Raw genomic sequence first — 25112 nt, forward strand, 5'->3', positions numbered from 1 at the left:
CAGGGTCAAGACTGATGTGCATATGGCTGGGTCTGAACTGGGGTTGCGCACTGAGCTGAAGAACGATGACAGATTCAACGCAGATCTGTGACTGGGGGTGAGTGTCTGGAAACTTTCAGCGCTCCATCCATCATCTTCTTGTGTTTGCTTTGTTCACAGGTTTGGAGTTACCCTTTTAAGGCACCTTTAAAGATATTTTCTTTGGGGCAGAATTGTCTGTTGTGAAATCTGTTAGAGGAATTTGCCTGTCCCTGACCAAGCCTTTTTTGAGGTGGACAGCACAGGAGCCTGATATATCTCCTCATCAGATGAAGAGTCGTCAGTCTTCAGCTTGTAAAGAACTTGACTTTCTCTGCCATGAAGAACCTTTGAAGAAACTTTATGACAAATCTTGCAGTCTTGAGGTTTGCCATTCTCTGTAAGCAATATAAGCACATTTTGTGGGTATCAGCCATGGTAAAACAATTCGAACTTCCTGGCTCCAAAATATCTCCCCAAAGACAACAATCCCACAAGAAAAGTCGCCTAAGGGTTTGAGGTAATACAATAAAAAATAATTTTTGTTCAGACTCTAGAATCAGTATGAATGAATAAGCAGAGTTCTGTGGAGACTCCCTGCACACACGGCACGCAGTAGAAACCTGAACAGTGGTGGTCTCTGTGGAGTGTAAAGTTCAGACCATCTCCACCTCATTGGCAGAAGATGTTATCATTTCCAGTGAGGTGAATTGGCTACTAAACCAGGCTTCTTTTTATGCGTTCTAGATACATGTAATCCTATTGTATGTGACTGCAGGATCCCACCTTAGCAATAGAGAATGATTCATGCATATGCATCATTGAAAGTTCTAATGCTGGAGATATAGGGACATTTGGCTAACCTTTGTAATCAACTGTATGTTTAGCCCTCTGTCAGTCACAAGAAAAAACAGTATCAAAAACTGCTACTGCCAATTACTCCCATCTGCATGATGGACCTAGGAAACATCCTTACACTTACAGCCTGATATAGGGTTGGATCCTAGCCGAAAATATCTTCAGATTTCTAAAGAAAATGCAAAATCTAGTATCTGAAATCTAGGGTTGAACTCACAGGAAGAACTGACTGCCCCCAAGATAGAGATAGTATGGAGGGGAAATTTCCCCATGCATTCTACTAAATATTTACTATAGAAATAAGAAGATTTTCCATTAACACTGAACTCTAAATGAGGCTATATATTTATTTGGCCTCATTACTAGATACCGTACGGGGATACTGCTCTGGGCAATGACTGGTGTATCCACACCTGGGATTACCGGTGTGAAAACAGTGGTCCAGATTTTACCACACAGGTTTTCACAAACAGTTTCCACCTACTTAGAAAAGATAGAAAGTATCAGTGGGAAAAGCTGGGGAATCAGGAAAAACTTTTTGACCTGGTAATTAACGGTGCCGCCGGTTATTCCCCATTCTGGGTTCTGCAACTCATGAAGGCTTGAAACTGGTGAGGAGATACAGGCTGTGATCATATATTTCTTCATGCAGTTTCTTACCACTTCATAATGAGGGTCCTGGTCTTCATTAATACCACTCCAAATGGCCCCTTACTTGCTTTGTGGCAGTAAAGTTTACAAGTCCAGAGGTAAGAATATTGAGAGGAGAGAAGCCACAAGAGTTATTAGAAAGGGGATGATTTCTCTCTTGCAGGCTCTAATAAGAGCGAAACGTGTCCGGGGTTGATTTTATTCATTCTAAGCTGTAATACTGTGCCTGGAATAGTAAAAGGCTTTTGTCATTTTTCTAGCTCGGTGTGGATGGTATTGCGCTGATCCTATGCTTAAAAAACTCTGGTAGAAAAACAGACCTTTGAGATGAGCAGATTTGGAGTGACAGTGATGTTGGTGATTGTCCCATATAAAGGAGTTGCTCTCCACCTAAACCATTGGAAGTTCCAAGGGTTCCCTGCTCTTTGTCCCTTTCTTACTCAGCATAGATGGCACTGTGCTAATCCTATGCTTAAAGATTTTGATAGAAAGGCAGACATTTGAGGTGAGCAAATTTAGAGTTTTGCTGGTGTTGATGGTGCTCGATAGAAGAGGGTTATCTATATACCTAAACTTAGGAACTACCCAGAGTTCTCTGCTTCTGGATATATATATATATATATATAAATATATATATATATTTTTTTTTTAGCCAGAAACCTTCGCGGGAGTGTACTCAACAACTTCCCAAAGTTTCATGCCGATCGGATGAATGGTGTAGTAATGCATAAAGGACAAACAGACATACTTTGCTTTTTATATATATATAGATGAGAACAATACTTATCTACATGGTAAAGGCGTGTGTGGTAAATGTACAAACACTTACCTGCGTTGTACTTAACTGGGTTGGAAAGGCTTTGTGTGGTAAGGTCTGAATTATAAAGGCTGTGTCCCCCTGTGATCCAAGCCCAGGGTGCTTTTACAGCCCCATTCTGAGTTTGTTAGGTGATAATTGTTAATAACTTGTGCATGGTATTTCCCTGCACCTGTAAACTTGTGCATTTTCCCCATAACCAATCTCTTTTCCACACACAAATTCCTCCTAGTCATAAAGAGATGAATTTGTGTGTGGAAAAGCATAGTTGGTAGCAATTTCATGAAGTCTGATTTGTAAATCGGATGGAAACACTGAAGCTGATCTTAGGTTGCAATGAGAGCTTAAGCGTTATGTTAGCGGCAGAAGCGTGTGACTGACTAGGGAATATTCAAATTGAAAAAAATCGCCATTGCAGATGTTACAAACATTCTTATTAGTGTTAGATTCCCCAATATGTTTTACTATTACTGACTCCATCTTGTTTACCCTTGCTCACTGTACTGCCAAGCTGTACTGCTTCTAACCTACTGAACCTCACTTTTATACTTTTCAATAGTAGGTGAGAATTCTCAAATAGTTTGCCCAGAGCTGAAATGTTTACGTTCTTCTAACAATTTAAAGATCTAATGTGCTATGTCTCATGGGTTCTGTCTGCATCATCTTCTTAGTATTGGTTTAAGCCACATGATCTCCATTGGTGTCCATGTGTGTTAAGTCTATACATTTGTCTTGTGTGATGGCGTAAATTAGAAGTTATACCAATCAATGTGCTTAAGGAACCCATGTCCGCCATTTCTGTGAAGCCACCCAACTAGGATATGATTTTTACTTTAAAATGTTGTTCAGCATTCAAGTAGGCAAAACAGAAACTGTCTTACCCGTCGCAATTTAGCCACAGAGTCTTCAAGTGCGGCCCTCTCAGCTGCCAGCTCTTCAACTGAGGTACCAAATCTTCGCAGAAATGCTCCAGGGGAGTGCTGAAATGAAGTATAAAAAAAGAAGGATCTGAAGATAGTTCACTGCGCAAACTGTAGGTTTCTCCAGTCCCAGGCAAAGTAGGAATGCACAAGTTACTACTTGTGTAACGATATATCTGTAAGAGACATTAGTTAGTGATAGATTATTTACCTCAGAATATCCCCAGGCGTCAGACTCGATCCGGAAAGTTTTTTGGCAGCAGTACCCCTGCGCGTCGGAAGGTGGCATTATGCGGTTCCCTGTCCGTCGCTGGCGTCGTATGCACCAAGATGACGTCACGGAGACTACTAAGGCGCCACCCATGCGCGCTGACATCAGTTCTGTACACAACTTTCCGTGCCAAGAACGCAGAGCCATGAAAAAAACTGACCACTGGTGCCATGAAACTAGGGCTCTGAAAGGGATAAACTTAACCCTAGAAATCGGTTCGCAGAATGGGGAGGATGGGCGGGGCGGTAAGAAATCTATCACTAACTAATGTCTCTTAAAGATATATCATTACACAAGTAGTAACTTGTGCATATGAAAGAGACACGTTAGTGATAAATTCCTTACCTTAGAATAGATACCCCAGAAATACCAATCCCGGTGGAGGGTCTGCGAACAAGATTACATCAGAAAGTCACGGAGAACAGAACTGCCAAATTAGCCGTCTCTCCGGACTTGACTGTCAAGGCAGTAATGCTTGGTAAACGCGTGCAGCGAGGCCCAAGTAGCTGCCGGACAAATGTCCTGCAAGGGGACCTTACGTCCCAAGGCAGTAGTGGCTGTTGTTGCCCTGGTAGAATGGGCACGCAGCTCCACAGGGGGCTCCTTCTTAGCCTACGAGTAACATGCTTTGATGCACAGAACAACCCAAGGAGAGATGGTTCGTTTGTGCACGGGCCGACTTTTTTGGCGTCCACGTAACCAACAAAGAGTTGGTCATCCACCCGGAACTGTTGTTGCGCTTCAGATAGAACGAGAGTGCATGTTTTGGATCCAGGCGGTGACGCATCTCTTCATCTTTGGCAAGAAAGAAGAACAAGTCCTTAAAACCACCTTGTCCAGATGAACAGAAAGAAAAGGAGATACAGAAGAAAGAGCCTGGAGCTCACTCACTCTTCTGGCAGAGGTGATAGCTACCAGGAAAGCCGTCTTTAGAATGCGAAGACATAAGGGACAGTTATGAATGGGCTCAAAGGGAGAGCACATCTGATAGGTTAAGACCAGATTTAAGTCCTATTGAGGCATTATGAAAGGCATGGGAGGAAACGTGTGTGTAATGCCTTTGAGGAAGCGATTAACAACCGGGGACTTAAAAAGAGAAGGCTGATCTGGAAGCCTTAGAAAGGTGGAGATGGCCGAAAGATAACCTTTGATAGTGCCCAGAGCAGAGCCCTGCTGGGCCAAAGAGAGAAGAAACAGTAGGACCTTGGAAAGAGGGGCAGAAAGGGGATCCACAGCCTTTGCTGTGCACCATGCCACAAATTTGTTCCACCTGCAGGCGTATACCATCTTAGTGGAGGGATGCCTGGCTGCCAGAATGACATTGCAGACTTCGGGATGAAGATCGAAAGCTCTCAACTGTCGCCGCTCAATCTCCATGCATGGAGGTGGAGGCTGGACAGGTTTGGGTGGAGGACCGTCCCCTGCTGCTGCGACAGAAGATCCTCCCAAACAGGCAGTCGGATCGGGGGATTGATCGCCATGCTGAGTAGCTCGGGATACCAGTATCTTCGTGCCTAATTCAGAGCCACAAGGATGACTTAGGCCCGGTCGCTCCGAATCTTCTTCAACACTCTGGGCAGAAGTGGTATAAGGGGAAAGGCGTACAACAGACCGCAGCTTCACTCGTGACAAAAAGCGTCGCAGAGCGAGTGCAGCCTTGGAAATTCCAACGCGCAGAACTGATGACTCTGCGCGGTCTCTTCGATGGCGAATAGATCTAACCAAGGCTGTCCCCACTGCAGAAAGAGACCTTGCGCCATGTCCAAGTTCAGACGCCATTTGTGATCCATCATGCACCAGCGGCTGAGTTCGTCCACCCTGGCGACCAGAGAACCTGCCAAGTGTTGAACCACCAAGGTAATGCCTTGATGTTCCAGCCGTGTCCAGAGGCGCATAGCCTTCTGACATAGGGTCCACGACCCCACCCACCCTGTTTGTTGCAATACCACATGGCGATGGTGTTGTCCGTGAACACCTGCACTACACTTCCCCGGACAGAGGGAAGGAATGCCATCAGTGCAAATCGGATCGCCTGAAGCTCCAAAAGATTGATATGGAACTGGGACTCCGCCGGAGACTAGAGGCCTCTGATCTCTGCCTCTCCCAAGTGGCCGCCCCATCTCAGGAGGGACACATCCGTCAACACTGTGTGCTCTGGTTGAGGAAGGGAGAGGGATCTGCCATTGACCCAATCGTGATTCGTGAGCCACTACTGCAATTGTCGTGCAGTGCCCTCCGAGATCTGGACATGATCGGACAGGTTGCCCTGATGCTGTGCCCACTGGAACTTCAGGTCCCACTGCAGAGCCCGCATATCCCATCTGGCATGTTGCACTAGAAGGATGCAGGGGGCCATGAGGCCCAGGAGCCTGAGGGTCATCCTGACTGAAACCCAGGATAGAGGCTGAAAGATCGGAATCATAGCCTGAATATACCGGACTCGTTGCTCGGGAGGATAAACCCAGAACTGCGTCAAATCCAGAACCACTCCGATGAAGGGGAGTTTCTCAGAGGGACTCAGGTGAGACTTCGGCACATTGATGAAGTACCCCAGCAAATGTAGGAGGTCGGCCGTAGTCTGGAGGTGGGAGACAACTGCCTGGGGCAAGCCCATCTTCAAGCAGTCGTCGAGATAGGGGAAGACTGGAACCCCTGATCTGTGCAGATGAGCTGCTACCACCGCCATCACTTTCGTGAACACACGAGGGGCACTGGTGAGGCCAAAGGGGAGCACGGCAAACAAAGTGCTTGTGGCCTACCGTGAACCGCAGGTAACGCTGTGGGGCCGGCAGGACGGGGATAGGAAAATATGCGTCCTGCAAGTCCAACGCTACCATCCAGCTTCCAGGGTCGAGGGCTGCCAAGACCTGAGCCAGAGTCAACATCTTGGACTTCTCCTTCCGGAGAAAGCGACTGACGTTCCTGAGGTCCAAGATGGGATGCAGGACCCCTTTCTCCTTCTTGGGTACCAGAAAGTAGCGGGAATAACAACCACGTTGTGCTTCTGGCCCAGAAACGCGCTCTATGGCCCACCTTGGCCAAGAGGGCCGCGACTTCCTGTTGGAAAAGTGCAAAGTGATCCCCCGACATGCGGTGGAACTGAGGTGGCATGGCTGAAGGGCAGACTCGAAGGGGAAGGAGTAGCCCCTTCGGGCGATTTGCAGCACCCACCTGTCCGAGATGACAAAGCACCAGTTGGGGAGGTGATATTGAATCCTGCTGCCCACCGGCGTGGGGTGCATCCCAAAGCTCGGACTAGAAAGGCTTTGAGGCGGATGCTGCGGGAGCGGAGGTGGACTGACCTGCACGCTGGCCCCCTGTCCCACCGCAGCGGGAACCACATCCGCGGCCGCGCTGAGGTTGGTTTTGCGCAGGCTTCTGGCTGAACAATCATGTCGGGCGCCCCTTCCATGGCCATGAATGGAACAAAAAGCAGACGTGGCCGGGTGCGTGGTGGAGAGGCCCAAGGACTTGGCCGTAGCCCGGGAGTCTTTTAAACGCTCCAGCGCACTGTCTGCCTTATCGCCAAACAGCCGGGTACCATCAAAAGGTATGTCCATAAGAGAGCTCTTAACATCCCCTGAAAACCTAGTGGACCGCAACCAGGTGTGGCGACGGAGGGCCGCTGTCGTGGAAATCGCCCTACCCAGTGAGTCTGCGGTGTCCAGTCCACACCAGATGGCAAACTTTACTGCATCTTCCCCTCAGCAACAGCTTGGGAAAGCACTGCCCAAACATCCTCCGGACACTGAGCCAGCGTCTGCACAACCGTGTCCCACACAGCGTGAGAGTAGCAGCCCAAGAGGCATGCGGTGTTCACTGACCGCAGCCCTAAGCTGGCTGAGGAAAGTTGTTTCTTGCCAAACTGTTCCAGCTTCTTAGATTCCTTATCCGGCGGGGCGGTAGGAAATGCGCTTTGGGAAGTGGAGGCTTGGATGACCAGGCTCTCTGGAGTTGGGTGGGTTGTTAAAAGGGCAGGGTCACCCGGGGCCGGGCGATGACGCTTGGCTATGTTCTTATCCACAGGAACTCCTGTGGCTGTTCTAGACCAGGTGCCCATCAACACATCAGTTAACGCCTCATTGAACGACAGCTGGGGCTCCATAGAGCTCGCCGCCGGTTGAAGGACTTCAGTGAGGAAGTTACTTTTGAGGGTCACCGTAGGCAGGTAAACGGGCGCAGCTGCTCTACTGAGCACCACAGTGTATGTGGCGCCCTCCTCCATGGCCACAGCAGGAGGAGAAAGAAAACCAGGGTCAGAGGAGAGGTCAAGGCCACCTGCATCCTCCGACTCTTCTGCCCACTCCTGTTCCGACTCGCATTGCCGTGCAAGAGGGTTGTCAGACCCCTCCTAGTCGTCCCCTTCCTCCAGTTCCCGTGGCACAGGCTGCAGCGGTGGGGGAGGGACAGGGGAACATAAATTGTCCGGAAACCCATGCAAGAACGGAGGAACCCATTGCGGGGCTGGGAACGTGGCCGCGAGAGGCAAACTGACCGGAGCCGCCGGCAGAGGACCTTGCGGTGCCGGGGCCAGGGCCGCTGGCGGAGGACCTTGCGGCGCCGGCGGCAAGGGAGGGCCCTCAGCTGGGACCACGGGGCTCGAAGGCAGAAGCCCGAGGCCTGAAAAGGCGATCCATGGCAGCAAGGAAATCTTGCACCTGGGCCAGAGTCGCCGACCGACCCGGATAAGGTGGGTAGGCTATTCGACTCACAGGCTCCAATGGAGCCACGGGGGAGGTACCCCCAACCCACTCGTCCGCGTAAGCGCTTCTTCGACTTCTTCTTATGAAGTCTCTTACCCGATACAGAGTGTGAAGACTTTGACCCCAAGGAGCGATGATGATGGCTCCGCGGTCGGTCTCTCGAACGGCGTGGAGACGACTGCCGGGCCCTGCAGCAACTTACGGGACTGCTCCCTCAAGGCCTTCGGAGACATGGCCAGAGAGTCGGAACATGACCAGGAGTCATGGTCGCGCTTCAGACATTAGAGACAGACGCCATGGGGGACTGCCACCGACATCGTACGGCGACAGGTCCCGCAGGATTTAAACTTAGGCATCCCTACATGGCACCAGGAGTCAAAGACTTAAAAAGTGGAGACAAAAGTCTCAAAAAGTTAGTCAAAAAGTGACTAGGGTACGTGCTCTAACCGGATCTGCGCTTGTTGGCGCAGAAAAATAAAGAACTGACGTCAGCACGCTTGGGTGGCGCCTAAGTAGTCTCTGTGACGTCATCTTGGTGCATACGACGCCAGCGACGGACACGGAGCTGCGCGACACCAACTTCCGACGTGCAGGGGTACTGCTGACGAAAAACTTTCCGGATCCAGTCTGACGCCTGGGGATATTCTAAGGTAAGGAATCTATCACTAACGTGTCTCTTTCAGATATATGCGTTTTGGATTTGTTCACCCGCAGGCCTGAAACTGATTCATAGTGTTTTAGCTGTGCCACAGCTTGGGGGATTCCTGTCAGTCCATCTCTAAAATAAAGGAGTATGTCATCGGTGTACAATGAAATAATATGTTCTCAACCTTCTACTTCCAGGCCCCATCCCCTACCCACTTCTCTAAGCTGTGCAGCCAGGGGTTCGATTGTTAGAGCAAACAGTAGCGGAGAAAGTGGGCATCCCTGCCTAGTGCCTCTATGCACTTTGTATTGTTGTGGTGAAAGCCTTGTTCCTGTTCTGACTCTCGCAGTCGGGGTCCTATACAATAGTCTGGCCCATTTAATCCAGTCTTCTCCCAGACTCATCCGATCCAGGACCACAAACAGAAAGTTCCAGTGTACTGTGTTGAAGGTTTTTCCCCAGTCTACGGATATCAGAATCGCTTTGCGATCGGACTGTGTTACTGGGTGATACTTGACATCATAAAGTCTTCTAAGGTTGTGTGAGGTGCCGCGCTTTGGGGATGAATCCATTCTGATCTGTGTGTACTAATTCCTGCATGTATGGGAGGAGCCTAAGGGCTGGCACTTTACTCAAACTTTAAAGTCTAGGTAGTCCATCTGGTCCCGGTGTTTTACCTGTAGCTAGGCCCTTTACTGCAGCACGGATTTCCTGTATAGTGATAGGGGTCCCTAGTTCCCTATGGTGCGCCTCGGCTAATTGCTTTATTGGTACTTGTGCCAGGCAGTTATCTAGTGCCTCCTCAGAAAGGCAAAGGGGGCCCTTTACAAGGTCATATAATAATTATAGAATTCCTGATTAATCAGTGTGGGGGAAAGTATGGGCTGCCCGCTGCGAGTATTGATCTTGGTGATGGATGCACCTTTGGATTTGAGTATAATGAACCACGCCAGCATTAAAGGCTCATTTACTTAAATCAAAAACAACCGGGGACGCTCTACAAATGGTGATTCTCTAAACGATTTGCATGTGTAAGAATTGTATTAATTTCTTTACTATATTTAAATCACTCCCTAAAAATGTTTCTGGTATGGTTGTAAGAGAAAATGAAGATCCCAAAATTGCATTGTTTTATAAGATGCTGCATTATTTTAAGAAACCCATAGCTTCTCATTACTTACAATTTTTTTAGAACACAGAAATTTCAGTTATTAAAAATATTCTCTTATAATAAAAAAAAACATAATGATTTTTTTGGCATACTGTACCTAAAACCAATACTCATTCTCAGACACATGTTGCTCATGGAATCAGTTTGACCTCTAGCCTTTCGAGATATTGCTAGTACCTTCTTAAATATTACATTGAGAGGTGTAACACATCATCCTGGCCTACAAGTCTTTATCTACATCAGCAACTGGAATTTGTTTTCGGTATAAACTTAATACAAATGAACATAATCCAACATTTTAAGGAATTAAATAATAATGTAACTGGAATATGTGAGGTTGCTACAACATGTTAATAAACATGGAAACAAAAGTAGAACAACAAGGAATTTCATAGCACATTCTGCTTATGAAACAGATGTTCATCGTCTGTCACAGCCTTATAGAAAGGATAAAAGGTTTACATTTATCACTCTTTATGCACATTGAAAGCAAATTTTAATTAGAGTTGAAGGATTCCCCCAGATTATTCTCTGGTTCTTTATTTTGTGAAAAACAAATTACTTTCCTTTAATAACAATCTTTATGGTGGAAATCTTCCTGCAGATTCCATACCTTTTGAATCTTCATGAGCCAGAACAGATCTAGAAAAAAAGGCAGCAACTTTACAGGGCCGCATGGTGTGTTGTGAGGCTCTGGCGGAGACTTCCGTACATCCTTTGCATGTGATGAAATCATTTACACTAACATCAGTTGCCATTCTTTTCTCCATGTCCTCCAAGGTGCAACCTTAGCAGATTGATATGGCACCTCAGCTCTGCAGGGGACCAATTACCTCAAATCCTTAGGTCATCCTGCTGAGCTCCCAGTCAGTCACTATTCTGAGAGCTACCGGTGAATAATAATCCTGCACGGAAGGTTGCCCAAGTGACCACTAAAAGCAGAGGCACCACTGAAGTCCACTCATGTGCCAGGATGAATGTGTGAAAATGAAAATACTGGAGGTGAAGATGCAGAATTGTCAGAGCTTGAACGCTAGTCCCCAGTAGAGACGATGGGATCATACACCAAATGTCTCAGACTCATTGAACAAGGAGAATATCTAAAGCATGGCGAGATCAGCCACACAATTGACATAATCTTTTTAAAGACGTAGAGGGCCGCGATAAGGCCAAAAATAAAATGGAGCACCCTACAAACTGCAGATACTTCCTGTGAGACTGCAAGACTGGTATGCGAACACCTGACTCCTGAAGGTAAAAAGAGCAGCAATATCACTGAATTCTGGGACTCCACTGCAAGCAGGATCCAAGCAAAAGAGTGCATTTAAATTTTTTCTTGTACACAAAGTCGTTCAGTAGTCGAGATGCAGAAAAGGCCAAAGGGAACTACTTCTTGGGGGCCAACATCCCTGATCTTTCTCCAGTTCGAGTAACCGCATGATGGTTACAACATCCTCACCAAGACTGCCCCAACAAGGCTCCAATTTAGGAAAGAGTTGAAGAATCACATCATTAAAGAACACTACAGCACAATGCATTAATGGTTCACAACACAGCTACAGCTCCTACCCCTTGCTGACGTTATGCTTGCCTTCGACCCTGAACAGAATTCTGCTGCCTTTTGGTTAGGTGTGAGCTACAGAAATACCATATACATAAACATAGATGATTCCCTTGCTCAGGAAGGTCAACATCTCCCAAGAAAGAATCTGGGCATGGTTGGCTGATCCTGTAGATCAAACCGGGGAATGTGAGAAAGAGCATCCTGAAATGGACGGGCAAAATGAGGACACAATGGTCAATAGTAATAGAGCACCAATTTTCTGAAACTGTGAGAAAACCCACCCCAATCGGTACACTTTTTCGTTTGAGAGAGACCAAAAGCAGATTTGCAGCAGAAGTGAGGAAGGGGAACTCTGCTGCTACTGTTAGGCTCTCCCTCTGACACTATCCCAGCCCCTGAAGCTGCACAGAATAATGCTTTAGTTTCTCTCCTGCTGTATAGTTCAGCTTACAGCACAAGCCTTCATCATGCTCTCTGGAAGACTCCAAGAGCATTGGTAAGCAAACCTAAATATAAGTAAAACACCATCTATTTTCTGCTTGTTTGTGGGCTTTTACTGATAGAATTACTGCTCCTGTCAAGAAGGGTTGAGTTTAAAAGTCACCTAAGTACATTAGTGCTACTTAATATGCACACACTAGCTACAGATAGCTAAAATATTTTAATTACAGCTCATTGGATAATCAGATCATGTGTGAGGTTCCTCACCTCTGTGCAGTTCCAGCTGGAGTCCGGTACTCTGTTTGCATGTGAGCCCCAGTGGACAGGGCTACTGCTTTTCCAACCAGGGGGAGGAAAGGCCTGTTGAAATGTATCTTCATCATTCTCATCCTCATCTTCATCATCATCATCATCATTATCAGTGGCTGCTTTATTGGCGGTGGTTTTTCTAAAATAATATAAAACATTTGTGATAATATTTAACGAAAAAGAATTATTTTGAGATACAAATTAATAATGCTTGACGTACAGAAAAAACATGCATTACCAAATTCTGAAAACAAATAACTTTACAAATTACTAACTGGATCATAAAAGGTAATAAATGGTTCCCAAATTCAGGCACATAAGGGTTATGGGGAATCAGAAAGTATGCAATGCTGATTCTATTTAATAACTGCAAACGTTGACATGAAATTCACTCATTATTCTTTATTTACAGTGTTGTGCTGGTGTAGAAACAGCAAAGTAGTGTCATCAAATTCAAATATTAAGATTCTTTGAAATTCATTCAGCATTTTGTGGCAATGGAGAAACATGTGAACAGCAAGAGATTCACCATTATGGATATAGTATGAAATGTACTGCACGGTATTGACTCTACCTAGTGTTGGTGGATTCATAAGACGGTATGTTCTACCCTATTTGCATTTCAAATAACTGACAGTGAAAACTAAAATAAAAACTCGAGTGCCAATGGAGAAACCTGACTGGTAAAAAAGTGAACCTATTAAACTGTTTAATCTGGACCCTCTTCTTTGTAAAGGCAGTAGTGAAAAGTGGAAGCTCTGATGACATCTTGCAAAAGCAAACCACAGAGAGTGTGTATGAATTCGTTAGGTGATAACAGTTTTATCTAGTAAGGTGTATTTTAGTGGGGTAATCTAGGTCTTGACATGTGTGTGAAAAAATGGGAATGGAAACCAGGAGGACTGAATGCTGAGGGGAAGGGGAGGAAGAGAAGGTTTTAGGTAGGACAGTGACGGAGTCATCGGGGAAGGAGAAAGACAGGATGGAGTTTGATCCAGTGATTCACAGTGCTCAAAGACATCCTGCTGCAGGATAGGGTGGCGTGGGGTGAATGAGACAGCTTTTTAAATCATAGTGTAAAAGGCTGAGGAATCATCCAGGGGAGACAGAGTTATTGGGCCTACGGGTTTATTTATTTATTCATTCATTCAGTGTTTTCTATAGCGCAAACAAGACCCAGATTTTGGGTGTCGGAGCGCTTTACAATTCAACCAACTTCAATATCAGCTTTCACGTCCAGAACATGTCTACGTATTCCACTAACAATGGCATATACTTATCCATACACCAAACAAATATAATGAAGAATAATAGAAATCATGACATTACATTCAAGAATGTTGTGACATACTTAAATTTAAAATAAGATCACTCCTGAGTTCTTCTAGATCCAAACTGGTTATAGTATTGCTTTGGTAATCAAATATATATGTGGATTGGTCGAGGTTCCTGTCCATAGACAGCATCAATGTTGGTGGAGGAAGGGACTAACTGTATCCACCCTAGCTGAGGCTAGCCATTAGAGCTCCAACAGTGATTGTAACTTTATTTGAGAGGTGATCAGTTTCTTTGTTCTGCGACTAGCAGGGCAGTAATCCTTTTCACAATAGTGTACTTAAACAGCTGAGATTAAGGATCGTCGGGTTGACAGAACATGTCCATGAAGTCTTAGTAGACCTGTTGTTGGCTGAACTTTTAGGAGCGGAGATCAGAAGGAATTCGTTTTTTTGTGAGTTGAACTTAAGATGATTGTCAGCTAGCCATTCAACGGTTCTCTTCAGTGCTTGGTTCATAGTGTTGATCTCTTCCGGTGATGATATCTTCATATGTAGCTAGGTGTCGTCTGCATGCATGTGAAAGGAAATGTTAGCCTTGCGCAATACTTCAGTTAATGGTTTGATGTCCAGATTAAATAGTGGAGGAGATAGAGTTAAGGTAAGTAATTCTTTATTGTATGATTACCTAAAATCATTTACAACTACAATACATGTTAAATCATAAATAAGTGCATTTGGTTGGTTAAAGGTCTAAAAAAATTATAAGAACATCTAAAAAGGAAGACACGATACAGCATGAAAGAGGAGTGAGACTGAAAGGCATGGGAACGTAAGCGTGCAAACGTGCAATACGATGTCATGCAGGCATAATAAGTGTGATTATTTTGCCCAACAAGAGGATGGTATGGATCATATATGAGCCGTAAGAGCACAATGAAAGGAAGTAACAGAAGACAGAGTGACGTCACCGAATAGGGCTGAGAGGCATAAGTGCATGAGCATGCGGAAGAGTATTATACTAGCATGCATGTGATTTTTATATGCGTAGGCCTTTGGGATAAATTGAGGGACAGTGCACCTCCCAAAGCGAGCTGTACAGTGTTGAATGAGGAGTAATAGAGCAAATTGGCGAGGTACAGAGTCATGATGCCAGGGCTGCTGCCACAGTTGGTAATATCTGACTCGTATATTATTTTGCTGTCATCTTCTGTTCTTGCGTTGATCACAAAGTCATTCAAGCTACCACATAGAACTTCCCAATTCGTGCGAGCTCCATCGGCACTGTGGTGGCGTAGATGAACATTAGAGCCTCCTTGCATGATCTTACGCCATTTTGGATGAGCATAGTTCGTAGATATAGGCGCCTTGGGCTTAACAAAACTGGACAGCAGCAGATAATGTGCTCTGCAGATTCTGTATGATATTGGCACAAACGACATCCACTGCTTCTTGATGGTATGTTTTTCCAGTGTGCCCTGTAATCCTGTGTTGGTAATGTTAGGAGCCTGTTCCTGTAGGGCTTGCCTTCCCAATCCTGCTTTCAAGTATGATTGACATGGGATAGCTTTGTGTGAGTAGACAAGGCCCTCTGCGCCACAAATGGATCTGATCCGTTCGAGATCTTGTTGTCTTGAAGTGATCTTTCCCTGCTTCTTTAGCAGGTTTTTTAGACCGGCCATTGTTAATTGAGTGTCCGTTAGAAGAGAAGCTGGCAGACCAAATGTCTTACTGGCAATTAAGAGGTACTTAGCCCAGTGACTAGAGTTGTCGGTGAAGACTATTTGTAGTGCTTCCCTGATTGTACCAGGACCTGACTCAATCACATGATGATGGAATTTTACTATGTCTTTTTTTACATTCTACGTCTATTGCTGTAATATTGAATTCAAGGCGAATCAGTGTGTGCCCTCCATTAAGTAGTTTAGAAGCTTATTATGTAATCTACATAGGGCATGTGCAACCTTGGACGCTTTTGCCTCAAGTGCTTTGGCCTGCAGGGTTGTTCTGCCGGTATCTGAGAATTGTATTCCCAGATAAGTATACTTATTGGCAGTAGCAATTCTTAACGGGCCAAGATGCCATTCCAGTAGTGATTTTTTGGGTTTGTAGCCAAAGACCAGCACCTTAGTTTTAGTTGCATTAGCCCCATTTAATCAGACTGGTTTCCAGATAAATCAATCCACTATCATTAATTTGTTGGCTCTAACCTTGCTTGCGGAGAAGGCTGTCTGGAATAAACTAAATGTATACATTGCTTTTATTGATCTTAAGGCAGCCTTCGACTCTGTGCCTCAAAATTTATTATGGAAAAAATTGTAAGATCTGGGAATCTCAAAGAAATTGTTGAAAGCTATTATACTTCTGTATACCAACACTTGGGTTCAAGTTAAGATTGGGGAGGGTAATTCCTTCAAGGAAGATTAGAACATATAATGGCCTGAAGCAGGGCTGTGTTCTTGCCTCCTGCTTATTTAATTTATTTTTTATCAGATCTTTCTCAACATTTTTATGTTGTTAATGGGCATGTTCCTAGGATGGGGGGAGTGCAAATTAGCCTCCTCCAGTATGCTGATGAGACGATTCTTATGAGCCATACCCCTATCGGCCTACAAAGACTAGTTACTGCCTTTGATGACTATATACAGCAGAATGGCTGTTAAAAAAACTTTTAAAAAACGAAAGTGATGAAAATTGGTGTAGTCAAACATAAGTTTAATCCCTGGAAGGCCAGAGCAGGTACAATTGATATTGTTAAGATGTATAGATATTTAGGGGTGATATTTGACAATCGCATGTCTTTTAAATTTCATCTTCAAGATCTAAGGGCCAAGGCTGTGACACTGATTCATGCTTTTAAATGTTTAAACAAATCACTGAACTGTCAATCATATGAGTTTATTCTTAAAGTAATCAAAGCCAAGTTACAACCTACCCTCATTTATGGTTCCCCGATTACAAGAGGAAAAGATGTGAAGGTGCTCGACTTATTAATTGTTAAGGTTTTTAAAGCAACCTTTGGAATTGCCAGGTCAGTGCGTCAAGCAGCAATTAGATTGGAATTCGGCCTCCAAAGTCAGTGCCTGGTATCAAAAGGATCTTTCTTAACCACTTGGATGCTAAGGCTATTTGTTGTCCTTCATGTAATTTCCATTGAAATCAATGGAAACTCCATGACGAGCTGAGCTCGTCATGAGCGTCGAAGGGGTTAAAATGGATGGTTGCATTGTCAACATCAGCACCTGCATCTTTAGGGAATATTTGTTGGCAAGAAATTGATAAATCTGCTTACACGGCTAAATGGAGAGCTTATACTTTAACTTCCCTAAGAGATACCAGCCTGCAAATTGAACTGCAAGCTCTGAAAATGCCCAACTATAAATTAGTGTTAAAAAAACATATTAAAAAGGAATCGTTTAAATTGGACAAAATTGCATTAGCTGGAAAAAACTATGCATGGTACGTGATCAATTCATACCAATCCCCGCGTGTTCAGCCGTATTTAAATGTTTTCTTTTCTGTAAAGTTAAAAAAAAATGTTTTTAAGGCTATGTATGGGTATAAACCCAACAAAGGAGGGCACTCGATCTTGGATCAAACAGTGGCCGGATTCTAATTGTAGATTTTGCGGATGGCCACAGGAAACTCTTGTACATATAATATGTGTATGCCCGAAGCTGATAAATCTTAGACGTTTAGTTTTGAAACCTTAGTTTCTGATGAGCTGCGTGAGATCTGCCCGACAGGCATTAATCATTGTCTGGTGAATCGGTTCCATTACTATGTCAACTGGTATGGCCTTAGTTTTAACGGTTTATAAATTCAATTACTTAATAATTATTGTTGCGATGGTATTCATTTGAAATCTAACAATAGCTGGGTTATCATCGCAGCAAATTGATGCATTTTTTGCACATTAGCACTTTGAAAGGAAGGGGAAAGGAATGATTATTTGTCAGAATATTTCTCAGTTATATCAATGGAAATAGCTTTGTAACGCACACCGTCACTTTAAAATGTATAATATGCAATAATATACTGTGATTAACGATGTAATGTAGCTAGATTTGGGCTAATCGATATGTTTTTAATTTGTACTTATGGGACAGTTTTTTATTTTATGTGAGAATATGTTTTGTTTGTAATGTAAATGTGTTTTTCTTGGAGATGTAAGATGATGTGATTGCAATGATTTTAATTAATCAAGCAAGAAAGATTATATATACTCAGTTTTAGTTGCTTTGGCATGGAGTTTGTTTTCCGTATTGTAAAGATGTAGTGTCTCCAATGGCCTTTTCAGGTCTATTCTAGTTTGATCCAATAGGAAAAGGTCATCCGCATACTGCATGATCGGTAGTCTAAGATGGCCCAGTTTGGGCAGAAAGATCTTGGTTTTTAGAAGTGCTTCTCCCAGGTCCACAGTGTATAAGTTAAACAGTGTGGGTGCGATCACACATCCCTGTTTAGCCCCTTGTTCGTGTAGATGATCTTGGCTGTTGCACATGTCTGTGTGAGCTTGGTGCGGACCCAAGTGCCGGTATGGAGTGACATGATTGCCGCCAGGAGTTTCCTCGGTATACCCCCCTTTGCAAGTTTTGTCCACAGTATGTTACGATCAATGCCATCGAAAGCGGCACTGTAGTCGACAAAACATGCGTATAGTGGAGGGATGGCGACCTCTGTGGCCTTTGTTGCCAGATATGATAGTGCGATGGCATTGTCCATTGTCGATGAGTTGGGGCGAGATCCTGTCTGGTATTGCGCTATGATTTGATTTTTTGTTATCCATGCCTCTAACTCTTTCGAGAACACTTTTTTCAAATGCCTTCCCATCTACGTCTAATAATGCGATCAGTCTGTAGTTCTCCAGCTGTGAAGCATCCCCTTTTTTGTAGACTGGTGGCAAGATGGAACCTGTCCACGAGTCCGGTACTGCTGAGGTGTTATAGCAGTGGTTAAATAGGCAATACATATGAGGGACCCAAAACTCTTCATTGAAGATGCTGCCTGATGGCCCATTAGGACCGGGAGCCCCGTCCTTCCCGATTCCCTTGAGGGTGGTTAGAATTTATTTTTCTGTTGAGGCAAGGTCCTCAGCCTCATTCTCGTCGGGGTTATAGCATTCTACCTCCATGTTTTTTGCCATGGGTTTGTCTTGGTCGACATATAACCTTGTTTCATGGGCCACCCATTTGTTGGCAGATACAGCGTTATGGATATGGCTTCCCCCATTTAGACCATTAAAATAGCATCCAATAGGAACAGGGAATTTTGGAGCTAACAGAGCATAGATGTGTTTTCATTTTTCTTCTATGATCGTTTGTTTCAACTGCCAAACACAGATCTTTTATGCAGTTTTCTCGATGTTTTCAAAAGTGTTTCCGTCCGTGGGCACTTTTCTCTCCTATACTGTAGCTCTGCCATACGGCAACACTTTTTGTTCTCTCTGAATGTTTTGATGTCGATGAGGCTGGCTGGTCCATTTCCGCTGCGTTTTCCTTTATATTTGGGTTGCCTTCCTGCAATCAGAGCATTAGATAACGAGGATATGATTTCTGGCCAATTTTTATGAGGGCTGGTTGTGCATACGACCTGTTCTACTTGTTGTATCTAGCCTGGCTTATGGGTCCCCATTTAAGTCGTTTTATCAGTGCTGTATCATTATTTGAGTTGAGCTTTTTACCAGCAGTTAGGTGTTCCTCATCCATCATGGTGCTTATATTGATGAGGATGGATATTGGATGGTGATCGCTAGCAGTAGTGTGCGACACCTTATATTCTTCACACCTCTTCAGTAGGTTTTTGCTCAGAAAGATGTAATCTAGCGTGGAGATGTTTTTAAATGTAGGTCGTTATTTCCTATTTGGCTGCCCTACTTGGTTCATGGACTCCAGGTTAATTTTGTTGATACAGGCTTCCATGATATTCCGTCCGTTATCTCCTTGGCATTGTTCCTGGTGGCACAGATCTCTCATGTTGAAGTCCACGGTAATAATACATTCGTGCCCAGGGTTCTCATAGAGATACTTTCTAATCAGTCCAGTAATCATCCTTGTGTTCGCGATTTTTACCTTTTTGTTTGGATTATCATAGAGGATAATTACTGCGACTGTGGTTGGGATGCCTTCTAATCCAATTCCTTTTATAGTGGTGATCTGGACCTTAGGTGAATGAGTAGGCCATTCCTCGATTCGTACTTGCAAGTTTAATTTTTCAAAGATTGAAACCCCACCGATCGGTCTTCCAAAGATGTTTTCTTATTGGCTAATGTGTGAATCACCTGGAAGCCTTTGATGGAATTTGGTGTCACCGTCCATGTTTCCTGAAAACATAAAATATCTCCTGTTTTGAGAAGATCCATTGCTTCTTTATTGGCTAAGGTCGATTTGAGCCCTGCCACCTTCCAATTTGTTAATCTGATCTTGGTTCTTATTATTGCCTCTTGTGTGCCACCGAGATTGTTGATTTGAGTCTTCCCTGGTATGCCATTTTGTTGGAATCCGGACAAGATTGAAAGATTTCTTCTGCTAGGGATTTGCCCTCCCGTTGGTATGCAGTCCCGTTGAGATCCAGGCCCAGTCTTATGATGTGATGTCCTGTGATGCTCTTACCACCATACAATGTCTGGTAGCATCGCCCTTCTGGAGCTTGATTTTAATGTTATTATCACAGTATTGACTCAGGATCATTTTTGCTGCCCCTTAGAATGCTTTTCTGTGGTAATGACGCTGCTTATTTGTACAGCCTCTGTAATAGTACTTGGGGATCTTTTCCATTGGACATTTGTCTACACGGATGCCCCAATCCTTGAGTCAATCTTTTGCCACCATGATGTTTTGAGTGTCTAGCTTGTTGGTCCACGTCGTTAGGGTTGATTCCCTATGACTTATCCAGGAGTCATTTTTAAAGTGTACCAATGCCAGATGGGCTGATGTTAAATAGGCCAATGAGGGTATACAGGACAGGAGATATAGGATGTTTGAGCGATTTAAGATGTCGCTCGGGCCTCTTGTCACAAATTCAAGGGATCACTGTCCGCTCAGAGTCTACCAGATGTTCCTTTCCCGAGTTATTTCCCTCAAACTCGTGACTCTGACCATTATGCGAATTTGTTTGATCTGGAATCCCTATTTGGCCATTATTCCAGCAAGACATAGCTTGTGTTTTCCCATCTGATTTATTATTAAAAGGTTGCTCAAGAGTCTGGACCCTTTGGTCGTCCGGTGGTGCCTTCCTAGCGAATGTGAGTTGTGAAGCTGCTATGATTTGGCCTTTGTATTGTGTTTCCGTTATGGGTGGAAGTGCCTTCAACGAGCAAGGTTCCTGCTCTAATGCTGGTGTTGACATTTCCATCTTCTCGCACGGTTGTATTTCTATGGAACTGTGTCCTGTTATTCGAGTTGTCGTATTTTTGCCGATCTCGGGCGGTGCCTTTGCCTCCCGGCCTTCTGTTCTTTTAGTGAAATCTTTGTGATCTGTTCTCTAGGAAGGAATAGAACCATTTCAGGACTGTTCCTGATAAGCCCATCGTATTTTCAAGGTGTTCTAATAATTTGGGCTGGTTTACTGTGTCAAATGCAGACGATAGGTCAAGAAGGATCAGGAGACAGGTTTCATTACGGTCGAGGGACAGCAGAGCGTCATCTATTATGTGTAGGATTGCTGTTTCCGTACTGTGATTTGGTCTAAACCCTGATTGGCAGTCATTTAGTAGTTCAAATTCGTTGATGTGCTGACTTAATTGATTGTGAGCACATTTTTCTAGTACTTTGACTAGTAGGAGAATGGTTGTTACCGGACGAAAGTTGTTTGGGTCCGATGTGTTTCGCATGTCTGTAGCTATCCTTTCTGTCTGGGCCCAGAGCATTTCTAATTCCTTTCCTGATGGTGGTGAGAGTTGGTGTTTTGTAACGGGACTGCTGGCATGTGGAGCGGTAAATTGGGTGGTTCATCTTCCGGCTGTTTATATCTTTCGTTCCTTCAGAAGTTATTTTTTTGATCTGAAGGGTATTTCCTGTATTATTATCGGTCGTGTGAATTGTCGGCCCAGGGTACTGATTCTGTGAGTGAACCACTAGAATCTTTTCCGAATCTTTTAAATCAACATACAAGTTTCCCCTGGTTTGTATTTTCTCAACACATTAAACTAGTGTTGCTTTTCACCTATAAAAATATGTTTTACTCATTCTACCTGAACTACTGCTCCTCCCTCTAAACCACAGCCCCAGCCAATGCCATTGCTACACTGCAACATGGCTTCAATGCATGTAACAGATTACTTTTTCAACTTTATTTGTCCTACTCAACAATGAACTTGCTAACAGTTCTCTTTAAATTATAATTTCCATTCCTTTGTATTGTCCTTAAGGGTATCCACAACTTGACTTCACATAATAAAATGTCCTTATAATGTGACTTCAGTCTCCTATGTCCTACATCTCAGATACTTCTTGAAAACCCTCAATTCCTTTGTTGCCTTTCCCTTAGAGCACTTTAGCTTTCCCTTAATATGCCCAAGTTCTAAAAGCAACTTTCCATTTGGACTTCACCTACTCTCTCCCTCAACTTGATCTTAAAAATTATGCTATTGCTTTAATTTTCAAGACATTTCCCAAACCAAAAATTACCAAAATGCATAATAATGTCCACTCCTCTTTATTTGTACCACAATTCTTAAGCCTGTACATCAATGACATCAATTCATAATTATGCCTATTAGCTACTTTCAAAGGCCTTCATGCACTAGTATGCACAGATATTTATCCTTCCTTACCTCAGTGACTCCTTCCTTGGACAAAGAAGTCTGTGAGTGCTACGCCCAGGACCTGCATGACATACGACAGGATAGAGAATGTTAGAAAAAGACCTAGTGGTAAACCTACTTTATTCACTAATCCTACTGGCCAGAATCCCTAGATATTTCACTTAATAAGAAATTAACATTAGATGAGTTAAGGTGGGAGGCAGGATAGCCCAGCTATAATATTCAATCTGAATGTAAATAAAGATAGGAAGTAAGGTAAGTATTTGTATGCAAATCTAGGGCCCTAAAAAGGTGAGTAACCCTAGCCCTACAATATTAGTCCGCAAAGGGGCGAGGCATGGTTGGGGCTGTAAGGAATCTGCAGCTAGATAGAGTCTCTACAAGATAATGCGTTACCGAAGGCAAGTAACTTGTTCTTCTGATAGACTTCTAGTTGCAAATTCCTTACCTTTGAATTCGATACCCAAGCCATACCATCCCAGTGGTGGGTTGCAGACCAATATCCTATACTAGGAAGTCCTGTAGGACTGATAGGGCAAAGGGCCCGTCCCTATGGACCTGACCGTCTAGGCAGTAGTGTTTTGCAAACGTGTCCAAGGATGCCCTGAGCCAAGGTTTTAGACGCAGCCTTTCCCCTGGTGGAATGGGCCCTTAATCCCTCTAGAGGCTGCTTCTTTGCCAGGGCACATAACAGATCTCGATGCAGAGAACGACTCAGCGAGAAATGGTCAGTTTCTGCACTACACTGCACTTCCCTTCTCCGCTCCCACATACCCCACAAAGGGTTGGTCATCCACGCGAAACTCTTTTGTGCGGTCAAGGTAGAACGACAATGCTCTTTTTGGGTTCACCCGGTGGAGATGCTCTTCTTCCTTAGAAGGATGCGGGGGAGCAAAGAAGGTGGGCAACATGATGTACTGACTCAGATGGAAAGTGGTCAAAACCTTTGGAAAAAAGGATGCCCGGGTGCAAACCACGACCTTGTCTGGAAAGTACATAAGATACGAAGGCGAGCAAGATAACGCCTGCAGCTCACTCACCCTCCTGGCCGATATAATCGCCACCAATAAGACTGTTTTGATGGTGATCCGACGGAGGAGACAATTGTGTAAAGGCTCAAAAGGAGTGCCCATCAGGTAGGTGAGGACCAAATTAAGGTCCCACTGCAGTATAACAAAGGGCGTAGGTGGAAACAGGTGAGCCAGCCATTTTAGAATTCTGTGTACAATGGGAGATTTGAAGAGTGTGGGCTGGTCTGGAAGCCACAAAAAAACAGACAGAGCAGAAAGGTAACCCTTGAGAGTTCCCAAAGCAGAGCCCTGTTGGGCAAGGGTCAGAATGAACAAAAGGACAGTAGAAAGAGAAGCAGAAAGATGGTCAATAGACCTTTCTACACAGTATAATACAAATTTCTGCCAATGGTAGGTATATAACTTCTTAGTGGAGGGCCGCCAGAACATTACAGACTTCTGGAGGAAGGTCAAAAGCTATCAACTGTTGTCGCTCAATGTCCACGCATGGAGGTGCAGAGTTGACAGGCTCAGGTGGAGAACCATCCCCTGCTGCTGCGACAGAAGATCCTCCCGAAGGGGAAGCCTGATCGGAGGATCAATGCTCATTCTCAGAAGCTCTGGTTACCAGACTCTCCCTGCCCACTCCGGAGCCACAAGGATCACTTGGCCCCGGTCACTCCTGATCTTCTTCAGAACCCTGGGCAGGAGTAGTATGTGGGGAATAGCATTCAGCAGGCCTGAGCTCCACTCATGGTGAAAGGCGTTGGCGAGCGATAGCTGCCTTGGAAACTCCAGCGCGCAGTACTGTTGACACTGCGTGTTCTCTTCGGAGGCAAAGAAATATAACCAAGGTTCTCACCATTGATGAAAGAGACCTTGTGCCACCTCTGACTCGAGATGGCATTCGTGATCCACTAGGCATCGACGGCTAAGCGCGTCCGCCTTGGCGTTCAGAGAACATGCCAGGTGTTGAACCACTAGGGTTATGCCCTGCTGTTCCAGCCATGTCCAGAGACGCAGGGCCTCTCGACAAAGGATTTACGAGCCCACCACGCACTGATTGTTGCAGTACCCCATGGCAGTTGTGTTGTTCATGAACACTTGAACTAGCTTATCCTTGACAGTGGGGAGAAATGCTTTCAATACCAATTGAATGGCCCGGAGCTCCAACAAATTTATGTGGAGCCCTGTCTCTGCCGGAGGCCAATGTCCACTGATCTCCAGCTCTCCCAGATGGCCAGCCCATCCCAGAAGTAATGCATCTGTCACAACTGTGAGATCTTGTTGGGGAAGGGAGAGGGGTCTGCCACTGACCGAATTGTGGTTCTTAAACCACCACTGCAGTTCTCTTGCAGTTCCTTCTGAGATCTGGACCATGTCTGTGAGATTTCCTTGATGCTGTGTCCACTGGAACTTCAGGCCCCACTGCAGAGCCTGCATTCGCCACCTGGCATGCTTTACCAGCAGGATGCAGGAGGCCATGAGGCTCAACAGCCTCAGAGTCAGTCTCACCGAAATCCAGGATAGAGGCTGAAACATCGGAATCATAACCTGAATATCCTGGACTCCCTGCTCAGGAAGGATAGGCCCAAAACTGCACTGTGTCCAGAACTGCCCCAATGAAAGGGAGCATCTGAGAAGGAGTCAGGTTTGACTTCGGCACGTTTATAGAGAATGCCAGCGAAAACAGGA

At 44.7% G+C, this 25112-nt stretch overlaps 1 protein-coding gene across 1 annotated transcript in view; it reads right to left on the bottom strand.

Annotated features, from left to right (window-relative positions):
* Positions 1 to 25112, bottom strand: part of LOC144792163 (uncharacterized) — a 581805-nt gene that overhangs the window by 422658 nt on the left and 134035 nt on the right. Inside the window, exons 8-10 of the mRNA XM_078667056.1 lie at positions 22417 to 22468; positions 12328 to 12508; positions 3226 to 3324 (exon numbers count right to left, since the gene is read on the bottom strand). Coding sequence (XP_078523182.1) covers positions 3226 to 3324; positions 12328 to 12508; positions 22417 to 22468 — 332 coding nt within the window. The remainder of the gene's footprint in view (positions 1 to 3225; positions 3325 to 12327; positions 12509 to 22416; positions 22469 to 25112) is intronic.

Source organism: Lissotriton helveticus, chromosome 11 (assembly GCF_964261635.1).
Source record: "Lissotriton helveticus chromosome 11, aLisHel1.1, whole genome shotgun sequence".
NCBI lineage: Eukaryota > Metazoa > Chordata > Amphibia > Caudata > Salamandridae > Lissotriton > Lissotriton helveticus.